Here is a 26,413-nt window from a genome sequence, read left to right on the forward strand (position 1 = left end):
TAAACTCAACAGCGGCTGTCCGCTAATTTAATACATATTAAAAATAAAAATGAAAAAAATAAAAAAACAAACTCCCCCCTCGGCACTGAGTGAAAGAGAAAAATATATCACGACGAAAAAAGGTACACAACGTACACCAATTAACGGATTCAAGTTCCCATCATCTGCAGGCAGTTCAAGTGCTCTAGAAACGAAACTGCGGACCTGTGGCAAGATGTACGCGAAGCTGCCGAGGTGGTGAATGCTTGACTCGCGAGTCGACTCTGTCATTAGCTAAATCTAAGAAGCATAAAAAAAAAAAAAAAAAAAAAAAAAAAACAAACAAACAACGAACCATTCGGTGCCAAAGTTTTTAAACTCTAGTCAATACCGCACGACTCATCCCTAATACTTATCCCATTCGCTCAACTCGACTAACTGATCGCGAGAGTAACCGCGTCACGATTTCTTCTCACGTTGCACAGAGTAGAGTTGAACTAAATCCATTCGGTAGTTGAGTGTAAATTGTTGAGCGATCAGTTTTTACCCACCGCAACTCTACCGTCAATAGAAATGGGGGGAGGTTAGGGGTGGGTTACTATCTCATCAAGGTACAATCCATCAAGTTTAGACACGTGCGGTGGTGGGGAGTGGTGATGGTGGTGGAATCGGGAGACCATTTTCTCGTCGAAGGTATACCTCGTACAACTCGTACGCAGCCTCCGGACGGAAATTGCTCTCGAGCTACCGTACGAAACACTGTACGACACGAAGACGTCACAAAGGGCTGAGAAGACGAGAGACTAGCAGCTCGCTTAGTCGATGCTTATTAGTAACCCGAGATCGTCCCGTCCATTATACATTCCGATTTCAGGATAAACCCACCCCGCGACCCGGCGAACCTTCTGGGTTCCCCGAGGCTCACCACCGCCACCCTCGCCTCATACTCGGAGCCGTCGTCGACATGTAAGATTGAGCATTGCTGCGATGACAGCTGATTCGAGGGCGAAGGTTATGTACCGAAGCTCTCGAGTATACGACCTATAAGCTATACCCTAGCTCGCCTAGCTGTGCATAAATATCGTGTTGCATCTCTCCAATATGCATATACGTTAAGGCGATCCTTATTTAGGGTGTTGACGAGTTTTTTCCACCCTACCCCCCCAAATGGACTTCAAATAATTCAGAAAACAACTGTCTAATTTTTTTCACATTTTTATCTCAACTCTAAGATAGTCCGCTTTGTCGCCGAAGTTTCTTACGGCAATGATTACGTCAACTATCTTAGAGTTGAGGTAAAAATTTGAAAAAATTGGACAATTGTTATAGAATTATTTCACGTTGATTTGAAGGATGGAGTGTAAAAATTTCGTAAACACCTTAAACAAGAACCAACCTAATATACAGTTTGAATTTTTATTCGTCACCTTCATCCCTCACTTCCACTACATCTTTCTCGCTATTAATTATAAATCGTAACACGTTTGATAGACTGTTATAGTGCCGAGCTTAAATGAACGAAATCCAAACGAACGCGAAAACCGTTTTAACTTTTTTCCTCCCCGCTACCACGCTGCGTTGCAGTCCTCGATCCTCATCAATTGCGTCGAACAAGGGAGGTTTATTTTTTCTTTTTGTTTTTCTCTCTCTCTTCTTCTTTGTCGTTAACCGCTCGATGCTCTCCTGTCTCTGATGATTCCCCGTTCTGGCACTGCAACGAGAGCAACGAGCTTCACTCCGGTACATCGTAGAGCGACAGGGGCGATTATTTGCCCCCCTGGTTTTTATATTTCACGATCGCTTTATCTCCGGTTGAGTAGCTCGCGGCGTGTAGACCGACGGGATGATGAAACGCAGTTGACGCCGGTTATCGAGCTGTACCGTATGTGTATACATATACGTAGATACGTATACGTCTAACTGCCCACAGTTAGACAGTGCGCGACGTGACGTAGACTCGATTTATCGAAGCTCGACTTCACCCCGCCGCTATCTCGACGTAAACAAACCGTTTGAACCGATAGACACATACATACCTGCTGATTAACGCTCGGAGATGAATAAGCTCGATTCGTCAAAACGCGAATGAAAAATACATGACTGCTGTGGAGGATTCGTAGCAAATCGGTGTTTTTAACGAATCGTCGCTGGGGTACCGGAGAAATCAAAAAATTGATATACGCGGATGCATGTAGCGAGGAATCGGATTTCACGTATACCTAGGAGTTGGTTCAACGGTCATCTAATTACCCGAGCACCGATCAGATTGGAAATCGATGAACGTATGCGAGGGAGGAACTCCAAGGGATGACGCGTGATGCAATTTTTAATCATGAAAAAAACCGAGGCACCCGCTATCATAAATCCGCACGGTAAAACTTTATCGAAAGCCAATAAAATCGGGGGACGGTGGCGGACGCTGGCTAGTTTTGACTCTCTGTAAAAGTGCCCCTACACCCACACCTACACCTACGCCCTGCTAGGGGCGGGTAGGTGGTGCAGGTGCGCGTGCATGCGTGCGGCCCTCAACAGGTGGTCACTCGGTGGGTTCATCGCGGCGGGCCGGCCGGTGGTCATCCATCCATCAAGAGCTTTGTGCCGCGAGAGCGTTACACGAGGTGGGAATGAGGGAGTGGAGATAGCAGCCACGGTCAGAGGGCAGCCAGAGGGCAACGAGAGGGCAGTCGGCCCAACCAACACTCTCTCTCTCTCTCTCTCTCTAAATATATATACACGTGTGTGTGTGTGTGTGTCAGGATAACGCGGCCACCCCCGTTTCCCCGTCGTCCAAACGGCCTTTTTATCGCTCTGTAAAGCCACCCGATTACTACCTTTTATTACACCTATGTGTACAGACAGGATCGATCAAAGTATCGAAACACTCGTCGAGTCAGAGGACCGAGAGACTTTAACCTTCGGAGTGACGCACGTAATTGTTCGATCATCGAGTAGACATTCCGGGTCTGTGAGATCGTGTGCTTTTTTCACGGTCTACCATTTCAGAACTACTCGACTTGAAAAAATTCTTTGATATTCCTCAAATATTGTAGGATTAATCCACGTAGTTCGAACACCTCTTCAGAAATTTTTCAATCATTTGGGTAAAAGTTTGAAGAAAATTATGGTTAAATAGTGAGCAAATGAAAACTTGAGGACAGGGTCTGACAGATCTTCTGTTTATTCTCAGAGGGTCAATTGTCAGGAATGATTTTCGACATTTGAACTTTCGTGAGTGAAAAAAAACTTTGAGACTCGAAAGTGAAGCCTTTATTCCCGACTGAACTAATAACGTTAACTTTAATTAACTGAAAATCGGGACGAAAGTAGCGTATCATTTCCACCTAACACATTTATAGGAAATATGAGATGATATTTCCCGCAAATCCAAATTAGCATGTTTCTCTCGGGCAGTAAACCCACCGGCGGGAATAATCTTCGACTTTATTCCCTTGTTACATAACGTAATATTAAAGTGCACTGTAAATTAAATAGCGCATAAGAGCTCAAGATCAAACTGTGAGCACAACGACGTTTGTATTTTCGTACTCGTATCACGATTCGAGATGAATCGAGCATTAAAAGTGAAAATTGGAAAGCCAGATACGGAAAATCCGACGCTGGATGAAAATTAGGGTCGAAACAAGGCAACCAGCCGCTGCCTCCTGTAATACAAGACCATCCAACGCTGTGGTTTGGGAGATTTTATCCATCCAGGTTGGAAGCGTGGTCTTTTTGCGGTGGCGGCGCGGTGTTCGAGAATAAAGGCTCGGGGATAAAACATTTTTAATATAATTAAGTAGAAATCCCGGGTCCCTTCTGCCCACGGCGGTCTAAGCTTGAGCTCTCCGGCTGTAAGAAGGGTTGTATTCAGCCTGCCTCCGGGGCATGTTAATGCACTCGCAGATCTTAGCACTTACACTCCAACACGCTCAACTCCTCCTCCTCCCCCACTACCACCCCCCCCCCCCCTCTCACCCCGGCACTGAGCCCCATCCAGCCATTTTCTCTTACTCTTAAACTACCCCGGCGCTCAGCGAACCGGGATAGGTGGCGGCGTCGCCTTCAGCCTCCAGAGAGAGCTTTCACGGAGGACGCCTTAAGTCCGGATCCTGGCTTTATACAGCGTAGCTGCTAGCCGAGAGCTGCGATTCCCGCAGAATGCAGCACAGGAAACTGTTTTCAGTCAGTTCACTCCTCCGCGATTCCATTTCACCATTCTCCGTTTCATGCCGCTCAATATATATATATATACATATATATATACATAGTATAGTATAGTATGTAAGGAAAGCAGGGAGAGTAGGAAAGAGGGCGGTTCTCGATTCAAGTATAGGCAGTTTGAAAAATTACAACTTTCTCTCTAATTAACGGGGAAAATTTTACTTCGGTGTTAATTAAATCAATCCTGATTTCCCCGACTCGGTATAAGCTGGCCACGCTTTCTCGATTATGATCAGAGCCAACTGTGTCAAAATTATACCGATCAATCTCTCACCGGATATAAATTTTCGTAATACATACGATGATTAGACGCAAATGTAAGCGTGTAATTGCTGAATACAATATCTATGTGCTAGGGTGGTCCTTAAAAAGTTAATTTTTGAATTTCGACCGGCTCGCTCCCCTAATCAGCTTCAAATAATTTAAAAATAATTCCCTAATTTTTTCTCATTTTTATCTCAACTTTAACCCGTGCCTCAAAGACGGTGGATTCCATTCAAGCCCTTCAGGGGCACATGAAATATACGAAACGGATTTAGATGAAATTGGATATAGGGAGATTTCTTGGATCACTGATTACGAATTGGAACTTAAAAATTCAAAATTCAAAATGGCGGATACAATATGACGAAGCGAAATCCAAAAGGTCATTTGATTTCGATAAAACTCGGTACCCGCAGGTTTTCGAGGTCGCTGATTACGAATTTCAACTCGAAATTACAAAATTGAAAACGGTGGATCCAATATGGCAATATCAAGTGACCTTTGGGATTCTGGTCCATCATATTGGATCCGCCAGTTTGAATTTTCAAATTTTGAACCAAAAAACACCCTATACCAAATTTCATTTAAATGCGTTCGGTAGATTTGATGCGCCCCTGAAAGGGTTGAATCCGAAAATCCACCCTCTTTGGGGCACGGTTTAGATTTGGGTAAAACTCTAAAAAAAATGAGGAAATTTTTTTTGAATTCTGTGTAGCCGAATTGGGGGGCGACGCAGTCAAAATTCAAAAATGACCCTTTTAAGAACCACCCTCCTCTATACGTATATAAAGAAATAAAATCCAAAGAGAAGATATCACAATTTGCACCAATTTTTTCTCCACCCCGTAAGACAAAGAAGTGGCGATATTATTCCGCAAGCAAAGACGCAAGAGCGGACAGAGCGTCTGCAAAGCCAGAAGCAGCCGACGTTCCGTTACTTCGAGTAAGAACAATGGCCTCGTTAATTAAGATTTCTTTCAGTCCGACGTGACGGGGCCTCGCAAAAAACCGCGAAAAGCGAGAAGCGAGCTTTGCGAGTATTCCGCGATTATACATAACTGCCTCGAATTCCGATCGCCAAAAATTCGCTTATCCCGTATTATTTTCTATCTTACATCCCTGTTTGTTTCGTCATTCCTGGCGAACCCGAGGAGCGAGCGGATTATTGTCTGCTCGTTGACGTCGACGAAACCGCGTCGCGGTTGCGTCTTACAGGTCGTCGGGGCGTCGCGGCGCTGTGCGTTACATTATTTAGAGGGCCGACGCCGCCGTTGCCGCATGCTAATCACTCGACCCAGATTGAATAATTAATCAGTATTCTTTCCCTTCTTCGGCCCCCTCCACCCCCTCTCTGTTACCTTGCCATGCTCGAGCCGCAGCCCGGCTACGTGACAGTTTTTTATTACCGCGAGACGTTCTTATTCCTTCGTCAGGGTATCCCATTATCTATGCATGTATGCAACGCGCCTGAATTTTTAATTTCTATTCAAATTCCCCCACCGCCATTACCTTTCGCTTGTATACCTTCTGTCCATAGGTACTTTGTTCTTTCGTCGGTAGCGCTGCTAATCGTAATTAACTAATGAATGCGATTCCGAGCGAAAATATTTCCCTCTTCGTCGTTGCGTGTCTGTATTTGTTTATTATTATTTTTTTTTTTTTTAATATTTTTCTCTAGTTCACTCGGCAGTGGAAACTAGGCGCCGGGATTTTACGAGTATCACGACTCGACTCCTTTAAAAAAAAATGATATTCTAGTATTATTTTTTACCCTCATTTCTTCTAATCCTCTTAAGACGAGTATAAATATTTTTTTGAACGATTCGTATATTTGCATAATACGACTTGACGTCAGAATTAGTGACGTGATAAATCGTTCCGTTGGGAATAGTTAACGTTACCCTACATCAATCTTTACGGTAAAGATTCGCTCCGCCTCCTCCCCTCCGACTTGTTCTCATTCTCCCTTACCGCTTGCGGCCCGTTTTCCCGAAAGACCGCGAGTAAAAGAAGAAAAAGAAAAAGAAGTGAAAAAAAAAATCTATGAAATTGATTGAGACAAGCCAGAGCGTTGATGGATTCAACATATAGGTATATATGTATATACTATACGTACATCTATACGCCTCAAATAAACTGATTCATGGCTATTTAACAAGTTGCCGTCTCAGCTCCAAGCGCTGTTGGAGAAATAAATGAGAAACCAAGGGGAAATACTTAGCCACCTGCGGCTACCTGCAGCCCCTCAATTATCAACGTATCCATATTGAAACCGAACGGATTGCCCTTAGAAAAAGCGATAAAAATTTCTCCAAGCTACAAGAGAAGTTCCTTGGAATAGATTTTGAAAACAAGAAAATAACAGGAGAAACGACAAACTGTCATGAATGCCGAGAGAGCCTGTCCATGATCATAAAAAAATTAGGGAGAGCCAAGGGAGGAGATGAGAGAAAAAGAGAGACAGAACTGGAGGGATACGTATTAATGAGGTGAATTAAAAGTTTCGCATTTTTGCTTTCCCCGAATCGCTATAATACACGAGGGGAACAGAGGGTAGGTACTGTAATGTACAAGGGCAGGATGCTACCGGTCACATGGGAAACGATCTTCCTGAATATTTCACTCCCCGTGAAGACAATTGCAAAAGCATTTTCCTTTATTTAAATCGGACAACTCCTTCTCCGCGACCTGCACGTGATATTTTTACGCACGTGATATATTTATAACAATATTAGGGCGCTCCTTAAAAAGATCATTTTTGAATTTTGACCGGCTCACCCCGGAAATCGGCTTCAAGTAATTAAAAAAAAATTTAGAAATTTAGATCGAATTTCGTATAGGGGGGTTTTTTGGATCGCTAACTATACGAATCTGAACTCAAAATTTGAGTATTCAAAGTGGCGGATCCAATTTGCTGGACTAACATCCCAAAAGTCACTCGATATTGCCATATTCGATCCACCATTTTGAATTTTGTAACATTGAGTTTAGATTCCTAATCAGCGACCCGATAAACCCCTCCCAATCAAATTTCATCTGAATCCGTTCGGTAGATTTGACGTGCCCCTGAAAGAGTTGAATGGAATCCACCCTCTTTGCGGCACGGATTAGAGTTGAGCTAAGAATCTGAAAAAATTAGGGAATTATTTGGAGCTGATTTGGAAGACAAGTAAGTCGAAATTCAAAAACGACCTTTTAAGGACGACCCTACCACATACACATCTAACAATATTAAAGTATTCAACCTACTTTCAATAAACCTGCTGCGGAGTTAAAGTCAACAAGACACAGTGTGGAAAATTTATCTATTTTTTTTTTCTTTCCTTACACTCTTTTCGTGTTTCGTTCAGCAAGTCTCCTTCTCCACCCCCCTCCGTCCCTTGAATGCGTTTTAAATACGCCGTAAGAGTGACGCGAACACCTGTCCCAGCCGACCCACGAATAAACTACCATTTAATGGGATCCTGGGCCGACACCCTCGTCTCCCGTGTCACTCTCCGCTGGAATTTTTTCCCCCTCCGCCCGGTATCCAACAGCCATCCATCCCTTCCTTCCTTGCTTACAATTTTTCATATTTACCTTGACTTTCGGCCCTCGGGTTAATCCGGTCCTCTTATAATAATAGTAGGTAGATGTAACAACAAGGCCTCGATGTGGTTCATGGCTCAGGTTTCGTCGTGTCGTGCCATTCGATGCACACGTGGGATCTCTGGTAAGCCGTTAACGTAATGTCTGTGCGAGCACATAGGCAGCACCCTCGTATATTTCCCCCTGAATCATGGTACTTTGTGTGCAAATTACGCCTGAAACGAGACAAAAGAAGATGGTACAGGTGCGTGTCTCATTCGGCATGCACTGGGATGTTATAAACGCCGAAGGTGTCACGGTAACCCAATTAATTATCCCTGGTCATAATCGTAGAGGTTTTGAAGAAAGACGAAGCAAAAGAAAATACGCAGAGAAACCGAATCCGTAGCTCTTTATACTACTTTATTCGGTCTAACAAGACCTGTTTCAGAGTGTTGGTTAAAAAATATGTGTAACATTTGTTTAAAATCTGTAAAACAAAGAAGATGAGGGTTGAAAATTTATGTAAAAACTGCTGATTTTACTCTTGGTGGTTGAAATAAAAAACGCTTTGCAAAACAACACGCATGCAGGGTAATTTCGTGTATTGTAAACAAATTGGCAAAGTTGTTACTTAGTCAACTATTTACTACGATACCGCGTTATCGTCAGATTCGATTGGACAAGAAGTCACTGTGGTGTACATACATTGTGGCACGTATATTGTATCATATGTACAGACCTACATGTACTTACATATATACGTATACGTACTACAGGTATAAAAATATACGCAATGAGAATAAGGTGAAGAAGAATAATAATAAGAAAAATATAAAGAAAGTAAAAAAAAAAAATGATATAAAATAAGGAAACATCGCAGCTCGAGATTATACCGCAAGCCCTCAGCGAGAGACGACGGTAACCGTCTCGTAGACCTCGGAGGTTCACCCCCTCAACAAGCCCTCAAATTAAGTTCCCGCTTCTCTTATGTATATGAGGCCAGGGGCCTCCTCCGCTCTGAATCCGGGAGCAACAGAGAAAGGATTCTTATTATTGCTCTTAAGGGATTTCGTATTGCACCTCCCCCCACCCCATCCCCCGCGAAACCCCGTCAACCCCCGGCTCGTACCCCACTCTAGTTAGCGGCGGGGGTTGGGCGACTGACTGCCAGTCTGCATCCACCGCCGCCAACCCTCGTTGTAATAACAGAGGCTTGTTGAGCCTGCCTCGATCTCCTAGAGCTACTTGGTATGTCGGACCCGGTTGTGGCTGCGGCTTGCTCTTTAGCGCTTTATTGCTACGGCTCGCGAATTCCCAAAATCCAAACTGAAATCCCCCCGGCCGCGTAGCCGCAACGTGATAGAAAATTAATATCAACTTTAACTGATCGCTACCCCCTCCCCGTGCAACGAAACTACTTTTACTGGAAAAAAAAGCTGAAACGTTGACGAAAAGTCATTTGCTCAGGTTCCGCATGGATCAGTGAAATTAAATTCGCAACGTTGAAACGAGTTTTCACGAATATCGAAAGCAAACAAGCTACGGATCAGGTGATTGCGAATTTACGTTAATCCTGTGAAGCGTAGATTTTTCGTTGCAGACAAATTCCTTGAAATTGGGTACGAAAGGGTTCTCACGGTCGCTGATTTAAAAAATGGGCTCGGATTAGAGACATTTTTTTAAATTCAAAATGGTCGATCTAATAAGAGCGAATAGGATCACATTTTTATATTTTCAGTCCGTCATATTGGATCCGCCGTCTTGAATTTTGAAATTTTCACTTCGGATTCGTTTTTAGCGATCCCGATAAACAAAGATTACCGAGTTCTATTTTTTTAGTCCCCCATAACCGTCCCACAATCACATTTATTCTTTAAAAAGTGGCATTTTCGACACTTTGTTTATTTACAGCGCTCGCTGTATTCGCGGAATCATCATAATCCGTCTTAAAACACCAACATTTACATCTTAGAAGTCGAATCAAACAAAAAAACATAAAAATTACAGCGACATCTCAAAAATTGTACATAAATCTCCAATAACCGATTCAAAAGAAAAGATGTGTCATATATGAGACGTTGTACCGAAAAGGATCAAACGATTTTACTATAAAAATGAGTAAATTCTAAGCAGACGAGCTTCATTACTTAAAATCAATCGAACGATCATCGCAGAGCGAAAGTTGTTCGCACACAAAATCAATCACCAGTCTCATCGATGTACCGATAAGTTTTTGGATGTCAATTTCCGGAGGTTAAAAATCAAGAGAATCGGAGTAGAGTTTGTAAATTCGAGGACTCGGGTCGACACCTAATCCGAGCAGAATAAAGAGCACCTTGACACTCGTTTTGGTACCTGAACAGCGGTTCGCCTGCTGTTCGTGTTTCTCCCCTGGCGGATCATTCGCGGGTGAGAATAGTGAGGAGAGAGAAAGAGTGGGAAGACTACGAGGAGGCAGTGAAATAAAGAGAGAGAAGGAGAGAAAGAGAGAGAAAGAGAGAGAGTGAGAGAGAGAGAGATAGTGAGAAGGGGTGGAAGATTTCTCGCCCGAGAGAATAGAGAAATACTCTCTCGCTATTCCCGCGGAAAACAAGACATTTATAAACACCCACCGCGAGATTAGATTTGTTAAGATAATGGGGATGTCGGTCGGAAGGCTGAGGCTGAGGCGGCTTACGGCCCTTTATATATACTCTTACTATCGCCGGCATTGCAGCCACTCGAGTTTAATCCCGGAGATGACGTTTGTGCGAGTAAGATGAAGACGCCTAACGGTTATTGGGATACACACCACCTCTCACTCTCACATTCAAGTTCCCCAGTTCGGTATTCACGATCAGCAAACCGCAAACCATTCCGCGATTTCTGCCGACGATTTTCTAATCCAAGGGGTGGGAGTGAAGCGGAATGAAATAAATAAAAAAAAAAAAAACATTCTCGTGTCGCCGGTAAAAATATTTCCACAAATTGCTTCAACCTTTGTCCGTAAATGGGACAAAGTAAAGGACTGGCGCGTTGCGTAGAAAAAGCCGGACGGATTCTGTGTTTCGTATTTAATTTTTGTATTTGGTATTCGTTTTACTTTTTTTTTTTTTCACTTTATTTTCTATCTTTTTGCTTTTTCCGCTTCTGTGGGGGGTCGAGTTTTAATAAAATTAAATACCGCCCACAAGTTGAGAAGGCTGAATGGGGGAGGGGGGGGGGGGGGGGGGGGGGTGGATCCCTTCACGTGTGTACATACATATGTGTATACGTATACCTATACACGAGACATAATTCATGCGTGGAATGTGCGCGTAACGGGTAGAACCCTTTTTCCGCGGAGTTAAGGGTCGAAGGGCTGAGAGGATGAGTGGAAGCTGCAAAAAAAAAAATAAATAAAAAAGAAAATAAAAAAAAAAGAGAGAAAAAGAAAGGCAAGCGTAAAAAAAAAATCCCAACCCAAACGCGTGTTTATCTTGAGATTTGTTGCCGTCTGTTCTCGATATTTATTGGCTGGAAGCTGCGAAAGCGGGGTTTGCCTGCAAAAGTCGGTGGTTGAACGCGAGCAGCTCTGACGGACCGTTAAATTTTATTATGTTTTTTCGCCGATACCGAAATAACACCCCAGTCGTTCTCTCTCTCTCTCTCTCTCTCTCTCTCCCTCGCGCCCTTGCGTAATACCTCGACAAGGCGAATCACAACCCCGAGGTATTATTGAATAAGTTTCAATTTCCACAGTCTGCCCACAAAAATACGTTAGAAAGGAAAAAAAAACCGTTGTTCAAAAAAAAAAAAAAAAAAAAAAAAACTATTCGGATCAGCGATCAGATTTTATTTTCTCGATCTAAATCCTTCCGCACGTGATTCGTGATATAAAAAAACTGTAAATAATTGAGGGTGTTGCAATTGACCAAACGTGGCCGCCGGTGTCAACTACTATAGAACAATTTTCGCGGTCAATTCAGAACTTGAACTTATCCGGATAGTGTTAGATTGATGTCAAATATTCTACATAGATGTAGTTTACACCGAAATTGTGTTTTTTTTTTCTTTTTCTTCTCTTTTTACAGTGTACGTTTCACTAATTCGGGTTTCTCGCCGTCGAGATTTCTTAGCTGTGATCTCGAGGGCATAAGGGTGGAGGGTTAGGACGACTGGAAGGCGTCGATGGCGTGACAGATTGCCCCCAGTATTTTCCACCACATACATCATCGGCACCCGCCGCCCTTTAGTTCTACTCGGATACCCACAAGCGTCGTCCCTCTTAATTGGCACCGCGAGCTATCGGTTGAGAAATATCCTCCGCAATTGCAGCGGGAAAATCACCCCGCAATGGAAACGAGATTAAGAAATTTTCAAATTTTCCCAAGAGGGATGGGGATGGGGATGGTGGGAACCTGCAACAGTTTTCCTCCTCAAACCTCGCGACGATCATGACTCGCGGGTAAATCGCGTCTGTTTACCCGTCCTCGCAGCAAGCAGCAGCAAACCCTGCATCAAATACAAACCGAGAGGATCTACTTTTCGGTCTTCCTTTTGCCCCTCGAAATGAAAGAGAGGAAGGGCACTTTATTCCACCTTTCGACTCTTTGAGCCTGGACTCCAGGACCGGGACCCCGGTCACTTAGCAGAAATATTTATCGAGGGTTCGCCAACGTCGAGACGCGTCCTGCCGGAGGATACGGAAAGGTAGGAGGGGGTGTTTCGTCCTGTGCGGGTAGTTTTACGTGCCTACGTACCTATCCGCCGTTTTCTCCGCACATCCAACGTCGAGTCGTTCTTTGATCCGACCCATACCGTACCAACCCCTGCCCAGTTTATTCAGCTCAGATTATTTACGCTTTTAATTACATTTCACAAAGCGAATACGCTACTCGCAATCAAGCAACTTTGCTGATACGCAAACTGTCTGTATGTATAGGAATTCCTTGAGGATGTTAAATTTTCTTTCTCCTCCCTCTTTTTTTCATTCGTCAACGGGGCTGCGTTCGGTTTATCTTCGAGAAGTGTAACGACACGGATTTGTTCGGAGATTTTCTTTTTTATCGATCAAAGTAAAGATTTACTCGTAGAATCTATCAGCGGAATCGTAATCGGCAGCGATCGATCGCGATACTCCCACGAAAGTAAAAAATCGACAATCATTAAAGTTCCGATTTCAATCTACAGAGCTTTCCAAAAAAACCGAATCTTTCGCTCCTTGATCACGTCAATTATTCGGAATAGAATTGCCTCTGCAAACCTGTTGAGTTATAATCTCTACCGGTATCTAAACTTGCAAAAGAATTTGCATTCTCTTTCCTGCGGCGAGTATTATACGGTCAGGTTTATCCGTTATTACATGTATGGGGGTAGGCGGAGGGGTTATTGTACAAAGGTAAAGGTACCTCCACCCTCCACGTGGAGAATTCGCGGAGAACGCGATCGTGCATGGCGTCGGTTGCCTTTAATCAAGAAAAAAAATTTAATATAAACTGAAAACTAGTCGGAGACGCGGTGCTCGGGAGGGGGGGTTGAAAAACGAAGGGGGAGGAAACGTGCCCCGGCTGGAATCGGTTGCGGAACACCGTCACCCTGCGCTCGCCCGACCGCAGAGGGAGTAAGGAACAAAGGGAGTTATCGCGACGGAATTTTTCCACCGTCGAGACGGAGGAATGTAAATCACGCGCTCCTTCCCTGGATGGAGTCGGTGACGTTTACGTTCCGTCGGGGGCGAGACGTAGGGGTTGGAACAATGTGAGGGGGTGAGATTCGGGCCAAAGGTCAATTTGAGCTTCCGATTACCGAACACTGAGCCGACGCGACGGGAGAAAAAGAAAATCAACGATATTCGGTGAGTTTGAAACGCTTCAAGTGTGTCTTCGATTTATCATCCCCCTGTGACCAAGGAACAAATTGTTTTTTGTTAGAGTCATGCGGATTTATGAAACGGTAATAAAATTTATATGACGTACTAGGCTCGCTTTGCTTTACACGTAGGTACACTGTCGGCTAAAAGTTTGGCTACACCGATCGAAATTATTTGCCGCGATAAAAGTTGGACAACGGAATGAAAAATAAAGATAATTAAATTTCCCAAGCAGGGTTTTAAAAAGGATAAATATGCCTTCATTTTGTTCATTTTTCGAAAATGCTTCACGATTTTTTTTTTTGTTCCGGTACTTACTTTGAACATGGTTGTTTTTCGACTATTTCTTAGCCGAAAGTAAACTTCAAGACGATATCTAAGCCTACATTTTAGTTTTTCAGAAAGTTCGGTACGATTTTTTTTTTTTTGCCTCAGTATTACATGTTTTCTTGGTATTTTGTCTTCTCTCGCCGAAAAATTGTTAAAATGATGTTTAAAAAAATTCCGAAACATTTACAGCTACCCCAGTGTGAACCTATGCATCTTTTTACCCTCCTGACATTTCCTCTGAAACCCAATAGTTATTTAATTACGCATTTTTTGTAAAACATTTGTTTTTTTTTTTTACTGAAAATGCAATACTGGGGATAGAAAAAAATCTTACAAAACTTTTCAAATATGCAAAATAAAGGTATGTTTGTCCTTTTTAAAATTCCGTTTGGGATATTTGATTAACTTAATTTTTTAGTCCGTTATCCAACTTTTAGTGCGGCAAGTAATTTCAAACTTTGGGCTGGGAGATCTGTAACCATATAGTATGCAGAATAGCGTTATGGGATTGATGTTAACGCGGTGCTCGACCGACTTTCTCATTTTCCCTCATGACGAAGGCTTGAACGATGCACACGAGTAGAAATTTTGAAATCGAGTGGACATGTAATTCCGACTATCGTGGTTTTCGCCCTGTACGATATTACGTTCATATTCGTACATTGTTGCTTAGAATTTCCTGTTATTTTCATAATTTCACTTATATATAAGTACTCGGTATAGGCTTGAAGGTCTCGCCATAAACCCGCCCCTATATTCGTAAAATTCTCGGCAGTGAAAACTTTCGGCAATAATTCACCTCTGATTATTATAAATCATTTTTAAAATAAGTATTTAATCCTTTCGTTCGGATTCTACTGGAGGGGAGCTACTTCGCCGAATCCTGCCCCTTCCCGTTCTTTCTCTCTCTCTCTCTCTCTCTTTATCTCTCGTGGTTTTTTCACGTAATTCACCTCGGGTAATATAAATAATTTGTGAAAAATAAATTAACGAATACATACGTATGTACACGTAATTTACGTTCTATTTGATATAAATTGGAGAAAAAGGAAAAAAATAATACTAAAATTCATATCCCGCCGTCATTTCCTAAGGCCTGTAATTTAACATGGCTTTTTGCATTTTTGTTTCGCAGGTGGACGACCGGGGCAGATCCCCGGCGACGACGAGACGACCGACATCCGCAACGTCATCCATCTTACCACCGAGTCCCGAGGAACCACCGACGCTGTAAGTGCGAATAATAATATAATATAATTATTCTGCCTAACATCATTCGATGCACCATCTTCTTTTTTTTTTTGCATATCATTTTTGAGTGATTGCAATAGCGGAGGATTTGTGTTAGAGATTCGTTAAACGGAGGAGAGGACAAAACATGGTTCTCATTTGAAATCATGACTCCATTCCGTTGCCCCCATAGCTGCAAATTCGACTCTCCCTCTCTCTCCCTCTCTCTCTCTCGTTCTCTCGTAGGTCGGTCGTATCGCAGATGATATTAACGCGCAAGGTGAGGTATAACCAGCCCAGGCCAGCCAAGCGCAGCCCGACCGCCTACAAGAACTTTCCCCTAGCCGTGACATATTGTTTCCATTCTGCTCCGGCGGTAAAGGAGGATGAAAAAAAACCGGGCATAAATATTGCCGACGACGACGAGGACGAGGACGGGGGCACCCGCGCCCCCGTAACACGGGTAAGAACTGCGAAACAACCACCGAGCTTACATACCGTGCCTTGACTAATTTGTCTGAGTGGCTTTTTGGAATCACCGTTCTACGATTCCCAGCAGCAACGATCCAGGCGCGATTCGGGCGAGGATTTCACACAATCTCGGATATTGGTATGACTCGATGATTGCAGAGTTGTTGGAAATTGGCGGACAGGTTAGGAGAGAATGAAATACGCAACGCGGTGGTGAACCGACGGGTTGATAGCGAATCCTGGTGTCGTTCCCACGTGTGCCCCGAAAAAGTCGACGATGGATTCAGGGTTCACGGATATGTGGCTTGGAAGGCATAACTCAACTCGGGGTGGACACTTTTATTCCGGTGTAATTGAGATCGGCCGATCGGAAGGGTGGATTGGAAAGGAGAGATCCGGATTTTTGATAACCGGCTTTCCGCCTGTGGAGGCTAAATCCGGATCGCAAATCACTCACTCACTCGCTCGCCACCACTTTGCCGCAAAATGATTCTGTTAAAAAATGTTCCACCGGCGAATGATATACTCTTCGCGCTTACCTCTCTCTTGAAAACAGTCGCTTTATCGCGCGATGTACAAGTTCGAATAAAAAAGTTCCATGCTACGGATGAATGGATGGATGGATCAATGGACTAGGATTTACCAGGCAAATGCAAAGTGCCGGAGTATCGATTCCCCGCCAAGATCATGGCGGTTCGTTTCGCAAGTGTTCTTATCCGTCTGCATGGCGGAAAGAACCGGAGGCGAATCGAGGACTTCGAAGCTTGGACTGTGACCAGTTGTGGAAATTAAAACTTCAGTTCCCCGCTGCTACGGACCGCGGTATATCTGCTACGAAAAGCCACCGCTACGTCTAACAACTAGTGGTTACACAATCTCTTCCCCAGTGAATGGTTCAGGACGCGTTGTTCCGTTGACGTGGGTCCCCCAAGTCCTTTCCCAATTGCATCCCCCGCATACATACGCGACCGCACGTCGGGCTTACTAATAAAGCATCTACGTCAACGGCGACTCGCTCCGAAATCCTGTCGAGAAATATGAAATAAACACCTAACAACTGATCGGCTGGCGTGTTTCACGTTACCACAGATCGATATCGATGTTTGGATATGCCGTGAATCCGCTTTCGCACATCTAGTGCTTGATCATCTTGGACTGGAAAGATGTCACCGGACCTCGTAGGGTTTCGTGACATTTCACGGATCGCCAAACTTTGAAAGTAATCGATAATGCATGTACTTTTTGACCACATTGAATAATCACGAGTAAGAGAGTTGGCGAATTCTTTTTGCAATTTCCACCAAAGGTAAGAGTAACAGTTATCGACCCTGTCCCAATTATTGACCTTTCTTGGTTGTATCCGTTTGATCCTTGGTTCTAAAATGACCAAAAAATAAATTTCTAGTTTCTAACCCTCTAGGGGTCGAAGATTGAATCTAAACATGTCGATAACTGGTACACTTACCTTATACCTAGCTACACTTCTACTTCCAAATCCCGAACAAATTCAAACACATAGTTTGGTGTGGATCGTGGGAAGCAATTTGAACTGTCGAAGAGGAGGATGAGGAGGAGGAGGATCTGCGAAGCAGAATCGGCTATCGGCTGAGCGTGTCATCTATAGGTAGAGGATAGAGGGTGCATGGGGGTTAGAGGGTTAAGGAGACGAGCGGTACGCCGCTGATATATCGCCCGGAGGCTGATATATGCTCACGTTTGATTTACGACGATAGAAGTCAGGGCGTATAGAAATCCCTGTGCTTTATGGAGAGTCAGCAGTCGGCTGTAAAGTGTGACTCTATCGGTTGCCGCGATATTCTTACACCGCAAGAGAGTGAGTCAAGTTGTGCTTGTAACAAAATGACGAGGCCATACCACAAACGTCTTTTAAACAGGTCGCAGTTCTTTTTCGATCCGTCATTAGAGAAATCAGAGTGGTCACATGTGGCGGTGTTACCTAAAGGATATAAAAATTATGCCGTTTGAATTCCGAACCGACGACGGTGAGAGCTGCCGCTGTGAAAGGCTGGACAGGTTTTCCACTTAGCGTAAGATTGCGGGCGAATTCACACATGCGTCCCTCGGCGCTTGAAAACATCCCCCAACCCATTCCATCCCATCCCATTCCATTCCATCCCCCGACTACCGGCACCGCGAGGACCACGAGGACCACGAGGACCATCTCCGTGGCCCGTGAGTCCAATAACCACCACCGCGACGGGTAAAAGAGGGCGAAACAGGAGGACACACAGACACTGACGTACCTTGTTCAACGTATGAATATTTCATGGGCTTTGTTTTGCCAAATGAGTATCATTGACGTGAGTTATCTCGTTGCGGTTCGCGAGAGCTGCTTTATGTCCGTTGAATAATGGGGAGGTGGAGTTTCGGTTCGGACGGAGTTGAATAAAAATTCAAAGGCCGGAAGATCGCTGGTCGAAAAGTTATCCAAAATCTCCCCCCCCCCCCACCCCTCGATGTACGACGTCTTCGAGTCGGTAAAGCGCAGCAGTTTCTTAACTTTCGAAACAGCCGCTCATCGTCCTTATTCGTGAAAATTTCGAATAATTAACGATAGGTACTCGCCCGGGTCTTTTTCGAGGGTTCGAAGTGAGCGTAACGCAGCTTCTCGGCATGCAGTGGCCTCGATTCAGCTACCGAAAATATGAATGCATTAATTACCATTTTCACGAAATTGGAATTTCATGACGACGGGCGTCGAGGCGCGTCTCGACGCTTATACTCCCGAGTGGGTCCGCCACCGTCGTCGCCGTCACGTTGCTGTTTTTCACCCCGTGTATAGGTGCCTCATTTTCCAAAAGCCTCCCGGGTGTTATAATAAATTGCAAACCAAATCGCCCGCGCCGTTATATATTCGATTACCTCGGAAACTTTCTACCACGGCAGATTAATTCCTGGCTTTTAGAATCCGCGGAATGGTTATTGCGTGTATAATTCCTGCACAAAAAAAAAGCCTGAGAATAAAAACAAACAACATATATACACTGCGATAGCCTTGGGCTTCCGCCTGCCTAAGATACGAGTAGCGCCGAACCTCTTGATTTTTCCATGAGAATATCGCATCCTTGGAAGGTAAAGGATAAGGTGGCTGAAAGTCAGGGGGTTACTGGTAAAAGTGCGAGCGCTGCCTTTATGTTATGGTGATGTTGCAACGTGTCGTCGCAACGTTAGCGCGAGCTCCCCGTCTCTGAATTGTGACGGCTATATAGCCTCACCCTGAATAGAGAAACACGCGTTTCAGAGGCTTTTCCCGAGGAAATATACGACGGAATAAACCGACAAAGATATAACGATAAATAACAGGTGGGCTAAGCTGCTTTAAATTTTCCAACGCGAGACTCACGAATCAGACTTACCTACTTTTCACCCTGTATAACGGTTTAATTTCGTCTACTTTTCTTCACCCCCATCCCCCGATCCCCCCGGGCTATCATTCCTCGATTTTTCGTTATTTTCCAAACTGCGTTTCAACTGCCGTAAGAAATACTCGAGCTCTTCGTCCGTATCCTTTTCCCCGTATTCACGGGGCTTGCACATTTTCAAACTCGCCTCTCTACGCGATTCGTATTTGCACAGAAAAAGGATAAAAATTCAATACCAGCCAATAAAGCCGAGGGTCGTAATATGTTCCGTTCGCCGTTCGTTGAAAATTGATGCTTTTTTCCTTATGGGGGTCAGCTAATGTACCATGCATTGTAGTCCGTATTATGATTTACGCGAACTCTGTGAGATACCGTAACAGCTTTAATTCGGCTCCGATGAGTCTGAGGAAAATGCAAAAAAAAAATAAATAAATAAAACAGGTTCGTCTTATATTCAAGTTATATACGCGAAGAGGATAAATCCAAATTTCACATACCTACACTCATCTTAATACAGGCTAACGATACATTTTGAATAATGTAACGCATATGCATAGGTACACGAATTTTCAAAGGTGAGACACGATATCGAGAGAGTGAGATGGTACGGCGTCATATCTCGTGCGAGAGGGCGAGCTGCAGGTTTCCTTTTAGGACCGAAGCGACCGTCTCCAATAAATTTCAATCACTGGGAAAACCAGGTACAACAACGCCTTCTTCGTCCCGTAAATCATCGCGTAAGTGAATCGAAATTGAATCCGATGAGTAAATATGGCTGCGGAATAATAGAGAACTAGGGATGGAGGAGAAGGATAGAGAGGTAAAGAGAAACAGAGAGAGCGAGAGAGAGAGAGAGAAAAAGGGATGAGAGAAGGGAATGGAGGGACGAGAGCTGAGCGCTTCAATTCGAAATCGGAAAAGCCCGCTGCTTTCGCCAGCACTCAATAATCCATTCTGTTATTTTCAATCATGAGAAATAATTGCAGTTTATTTTAACTTTTATAGAATAGCTCCCAACGACTTCGAGACGTGTTAGTAGTCTTTCATCGAGAGTATTATGATTCAAGTTTTTCCGACCACGATATTCGGGAGTGGAAGTGGAAAATGTCTGGAAAGGAATACCCAGGCGATGAATAAATACATGAACCCCGTTACAGCCGGTGGTGGGATGTACCCATTCACATATGCCCCGAGCTGTTATAGAACCCTACGATGTAGGTACCAAAAGTCCCTCCGAAAAATATTACTTTCCTGATAAATTATTACCAACACAAGCTCTATGGAAAAAATACTCCTCGAGATTTTTTAGAAATCTTTACTACCGGGGTCCTAAATGCATCTTCATCGGTTGCGGCGATTGATAAATCGAAAAACAATAAATCCTCAAACCGTGAAACTGAATCTGTCATATACTGTACCTACAACGAAGGGAGTTTAAGGGAGCATTTATAGCAAAAAATCGATTTTCAATTTTTTGAGACACCGTAAAGTTTACGTTTAAAAAATGATATATTTTCTTTCAAACTGAAGCTTTGAAAAAAATATCATGACAGTTTGTGGGAATTGGCAAATAGATTCAGCCAGAAAGATCTGTATACTATGCTACAAATATTAAGTGAGAAAACTTACGCGCAATAAATTTTCACCTTTTTAAACTCTGTTGAAATTGCACTCTGTGCATTACTCGGATACATTTAAATCACGATCTAACGAGGCAAATATACTCCAAAAAAAATGTGGAAAATGCATACCTAAAAGCGCTAAAAATTCGTTAAACTTTCACCGCGTGAGAAAAAAATTAACTTAAATTCCTGCAAATGTCCCCAATGCAAACGTTGACGAATCGTTTACACGGAAATGGACAAAATTACAATATCGACAATTTTCCAAATCATGAGTTCTAACCTAAGTGTGGAAACACTCACCTCGTGCAGCTATTTCCCGTGCACTCATGCACGCAGGCACGCACGCACGCAGGAAATGAAAGTATTGAACAAACGATGGATAGTTATGAGGGTAGAAGTCATCCCCTATTTTTTCCTCCACTCCATATCAATACACCCGATCGACTTGATTAGGGGTGAATATAAAAGTAGCTCGACATCGGCTGCATTTTCTTCCCGTTGTATATTGACGTTTTATTTGTTCGATTGCTTTTCAATTCTATACGCGGGGTTGCCGCGTTGTGTGCCCAATACGCGAAAAATTCTTGTATACACGGGTAAACAAATCACCGAGCGAAATGGGAAGAGGTGCGAAAAAGCGAAATTTCAGGCCCCGTCTCATCGTCCGATTTCCCGTTCCAACTAATTTCGCGAAACAAATCGTCGAAGAGACGATGAAACGTTGCCCGTGCGAATTCGGAAGGTCTCTTTGAAAATCTGGAATAACGGGGGTCGGCTCAGCAGCATAGCTGGACCTACAACGGCATGCCTGTCCCGTCCGACAAGATTAATATGGTCAGCGTGTTTCTTGGCATATTTCAAATACTTGCAAGGTTAATTACTTTATGCCGCATTGTTGCGGCGTGAGATCCCGTTCCAGACTCGGTGTTCCCCAGCTGTCTCCCCATCTCTTCCTATACCCTCGCAGACATACCCAAAATAGTATCTTCCATACGTACGGGGATAAAAGGGGTTAATATATGCGGGAAGGTCGATTAATGGTTTAATATAACCAAGATTTTGTCGCCGAAATTCTTCTCCCCTGAATAGCCAATTCGTCCATGGAAGGAGAGACAGAGAGATTGAGAGAGGAATACAACCACAGTGCGATCCTCTATTAGTCGATTGATCGGAATTAAAAATTCTTCACAATATGTGAGAAAATGATTCGTTGAAGAGATTGCTCAGGAAAACTCAGAGAGAGCTTTTTCTGCGATCCTTAAACGATACCTAGATCATTTTTTTTTCTAGATTCTCAGAACTCATTTTTTAAACAGGATATCACTTTTCTATAGCTGAGGTGAATTTCACTCTGTATAACCGTTATGCGATTCTATCGAAGTGTGACCAATTAGGGTTAATCTGAATCGACCGAAAAACGGGATGACATTGTTTCCCAATTTTCGATAAAACCGTTTCCGGTCTCCTTCCATGCAGCCTAGACGAATTCCTCGAGGAGAGATCGTTAATCAGTTAGACAATCCGAGTTTCGACAAACTTCGGGTGGATTTCGGGATATTTCAAGTTACCAGTGGGTGAACGGACGATCATCCTTTCTCGACTCTTATAATTCTTGGTCTGGAATTCGTTGAAGGAGATTCTGTGAGTAGGAGGAAGGGCCGGATAGTCAGGCAGGGTCTGAAGGTTCGGTAGGTACCTACCTACCTACCGCGGTAGTCAGATATCTCGGAATGTTTTACACCTCATTACGCAACAATGTGTTGTTGCCGAGGTGAATTATATCGGGCATGAGACGCCATCAAGATAAATGGTCCCCCCCTCCCTCTGAGCTGCCAGGGAGCGCAGCAGCCGTAACGTAACGTAAGGCAAGTCGCAAGGTAATTGTGGGCTTTTATTAGCCCCGGTCCTTCTCGTGGAAGCGATTTGCCATACGAACGAACGAACGAACGAACGAACGAGCGAGCGAGCGAACGTCGCTTATACGTACACACCAAGGGCCTGAGGAAACCAGCCGAACCAACCAACCTCAGCTTTCGCTCTCGTTCCTCCTCTCTTACTCCTCGACGACGACACCAGCGAACTGCCACCCAAGATATGCGTAATTACTCGCGTGACAGTAATGCGGGAATGTGAATTTTCGACGGGGGACAAGGCGGGGCGACGTGCGGGATACTCCGGAATCCGCGATGCGGAGATGAACCGATGTTGCGGTGGTTTCTCTCTCCGGCGGGGTATCACCGCGGGCCCTTCGCACCCCCCAACCCCCCAACCCGGAATCTTCTAGTTCGCCAGAATCCACCGTGAATCTTTCACTCCGGTCGGGAATATATCCTAGGCTATGTTAAATACCGATACAAAATTAATGCTCCGAGTGAAAACACTGGTCAACACGAATTTTGAGTATGGATTCTAGACGTGAAATTTTTATTACTTACTGCGTATATAACAAATTGAAAAATAGCTTCATCGTATAAAGTTTGTGTTTGTAGAAACCAGAACGATGTTTCGGATTTTAAGTAAGATTACCTATTTTCTCAAACGTTTAATGTAAGTAACAACTAAACAGACTTCAGTTTTTCATTTAAATCACTGTTATTCAAGAATAATAATCAATAATAAACTATAACTGTAAAAGAATTGATAAACAAAGTTTAAAAATGAATATTTTTCCTACTTCTTTTATTTTCGTAAGGACTTTCTCGTATCAAACCCGAAACGTAATCTCTCACCGTACTCTCGTTAAATTGCCCCTGATAACTTTAATAACGATAAAATCCATCACGTCTTGGTGAAAACGTTTTCCTTTTTCTTCCGAATATGCCCCCATAGTAGCAATCGACCAAAAACTTCAAACTTATTTATCAATGTAAAAAATATAAAAACAAACTCTACAAGTAATAAATAAAGGTTTTAATTATTATTTGATACATAGAATCGAAATTTATCTATCTCAATAGGTACTCACTTGTTAACCTGTCAAATGCAAGAATTCAAATAGCGTAAACTTTCGATTTTCAAACATCGAATGTTTCACGCGTACTTCAGCGATCGAAAGACTCGCTCCCCTCCCTCCCTCACTCTCTCTCTCTCTCTCTCTCTCTCTCTCTCTTCCCCTCTTTCTAGCAGGAGAAAGGGCCCTTCTCACCAGCGGCAGTTTGTTATACCGAAACAGTTGTAACGGAGTGGCACGTTCTCAGTAACATGATTACAAATATATCATAACGCACCTTTCCCTTCTTTTTTTTTTTTTATTATTTTATTTCCTCGGTTTTTTTTTCCTCCTCCAGACGACGAAGGGTCGCCACGACACGGGGTAAGAGATGTGGCTATACTAGAGAACGCGTGAAGAGAAACGACATTCCTTTTCTCTGTTTTACGCGCCCCCTTTTTTTCTCTTCTTCGAGGCAGGCTCGTTGCTCGTCGAAGCAGTTTTATAACCCCAAATCACTGTCAACACAGTGAAAACAAAAACTGGTACAACGAATGAAAGGTAAGAGAGAAAAAAAAACATCAAGAGATCAGTCAAAGGTATACCGACAGCGGGAAATCGGTTCTATTGTAGCAAAGGCCAGAGAATTTTAAACCAAAAATCCCTGCACGCTTTACGCGAAATTACGTTCTATAATCCAAAAGCCAGGCATGAGAAATAATGTTTCGTTGTTGCCTAAAAAGTAATTTTGAGTAAACTAACTAGCTGCCTGTACCTTATATTACCCAACCCAGGGTGATATTATTGCTGGGCAAAAGCAAAGAACACTTTATCCGGGGTTCATTTCAGAATTTAGTATGTCGTTCCGGGGTAAGAACTTTGTCGCCTTGGTCTTCTCGCCGCCCACCCCCCCCCCTGCCCCCCTCAACACCCCTCCTTCACCTCCTCGTATCCATTCGCGAATCCTTCGCGTTCTACGCGCCCCTCAAGGTCCTGACGAGGGAGTAACTAAATCAGTCTGTGGATTGTTTTCCACGCGAGCTCGAGAGCCAGCCTGGATGATAGATAAAGCCTCGTCGGTTGAAGGAAGACAAGGCTTTGAGATCGAGATCAGCCGAAGTATCCGCGACTATCGTTGCGATACGTATAATAATGACTCGCTGTTTCTTTGAAACGATATCGCGTTACAACATCAAGAAGCTATCGCTTCGAAATTCACCGAAAGCATTAAGTATCCTCGTCCTTTTGCGGCAATACGTCATGCGTCCTTGGTCGCGCGTAATTAAAGAGAGCGCAGAACAGCATGACGCCCGAAGGCTTTGGGCTGCAGGGGTGAGGGAGGTTAGGGGTGAGGGGTGAGTGCCAGAATCGTCTCTCCCTCTTTCCCTCTCTTTGTCTCTCTTCACTCGGCGTTAAGGCGAGCGCGCGGGATGTGTTTTACCGGGGGGGATACTTACGCCCCCATCCCGAAAGCAGGAGGGGGGAGGGGGGGAGAAGAAGCGTATATATTTTCATATAACAAAACCATCTGTGTACCGTGTGCTAACAAATTTAAACTGATTTATAGTTTAGGTATACGAAAAGCAGCTCGGTAACGTGCGGAATGAAAGCACATACCCATACTTCGAACGAGAGCAAGTTCAGATCAGCACGAAACGCTGTGTCTTTTCTCTCTCTCTCTCTCTCTCTCTCGCGTTTCTAATTCCGGAAATAAAACAATCCTCTTCGAAATCCGACCAACACACTTTGAAAACCGTTCCACTGTCCAAGGTCACCGTCCTATATCCTCCCCCCCCCTTTCTGTGCCCCTGGAAAGGAAGTCATGTTATCAAAAGGACTGCCTCTCGCCGTAAGTACAGCCTGGATTCGAGTATAACAGAGAGAAAGCTGGCGCTCTGGAAAGACTGGGCGAAACCCGTTCCACCCTATACTCATAGTACATACGTAGAATCGTGCAGGACGGAGCGAAAGGGTGGCCCAGGGTGACGGGCTGAAGGGGGGCGGCTGTGTGCCGTGGTCTGCATCGTGCACCCTGAGGGGTTTTCTGCTAGCCGAGGTGGAGGAGGAGGAGGAGGAGGAGGAGGAGGAGGAGGGGGTAGAAGCGGAGGTGGAGGAAAACCGGGGATGGGGCGAGTGGGACGATGAAGACGCACGTAGACCAAGGTGGGGTGGCCGGGGCACCATACGGGGAGAAAGGGGCAGAGGCTATGGGGAGACGAAGGAGGAGGATGAGGATGAGGAGGAGGAGGAGGAGGAGGAGGAGGAGGAGGAGGAGTAGGGGGCAAGTCCCTGACTGCTCAGACTGCTTGCCCGACCGGCCGATCAATAATATAGTGACAAGTGCCCGCACATGTTATAGGTATTCCATGTCAGCTCAAGAGAGCTAAAGCGTTGTACGCGGCCGTTCAGCACTGCTAATAATTGTCAACGTTTCCACCCTTCTCGAAATCTCGACGATTCCCTAACTAACCCCCGTCTTCGTGCGATCATCGAGAATGCTACAAATTCACGTCAAGGGCGTGTCACGTTGCAATTTCGAATTCACTCGGTTCTTCGCGAACTAAATATGGGTCAGTTGACC

The 26,413-nt window shown here is 44.1% G+C and overlaps 1 protein-coding gene and 1 long non-coding RNA gene across 4 annotated transcripts in view; one reads left to right on the forward strand and one right to left on the reverse strand.

Moving 5' to 3' along the window:
• Window positions 1-26,413, forward strand: part of LOC107220271 (AT-rich interactive domain-containing protein 1A) — a 270,178-nt gene that overhangs the window by 212,155 nt on the left and 31,610 nt on the right. For all 3 annotated transcript variants that reach the window (XM_046740876.1, XM_046740877.1, XM_046740878.1), the window contains exon 5: window positions 15,330-15,424. In XM_046740876.1, the coding sequence (XP_046596832.1) occupies window positions 15,330-15,424 (95 nt within the window). The remainder of the gene's footprint in view (window positions 1-15,329; window positions 15,425-26,413) is intronic.
• Window positions 1-26,413, reverse strand: part of LOC124294650 — a 119,434-nt gene that overhangs the window by 53,347 nt on the left and 39,674 nt on the right. The window contains exon 2 of the long non-coding RNA XR_006904581.1: window positions 8,044-8,267. This is a non-coding gene — a long non-coding RNA (uncharacterized LOC124294650). The remainder of the gene's footprint in view (window positions 1-8,043; window positions 8,268-26,413) is intronic.

This window comes from Neodiprion lecontei, chromosome 5, assembly GCF_021901455.1.
Source record: "Neodiprion lecontei isolate iyNeoLeco1 chromosome 5, iyNeoLeco1.1, whole genome shotgun sequence".
Taxonomy (NCBI): Eukaryota; Metazoa; Arthropoda; class Insecta; order Hymenoptera; family Diprionidae; genus Neodiprion; species Neodiprion lecontei.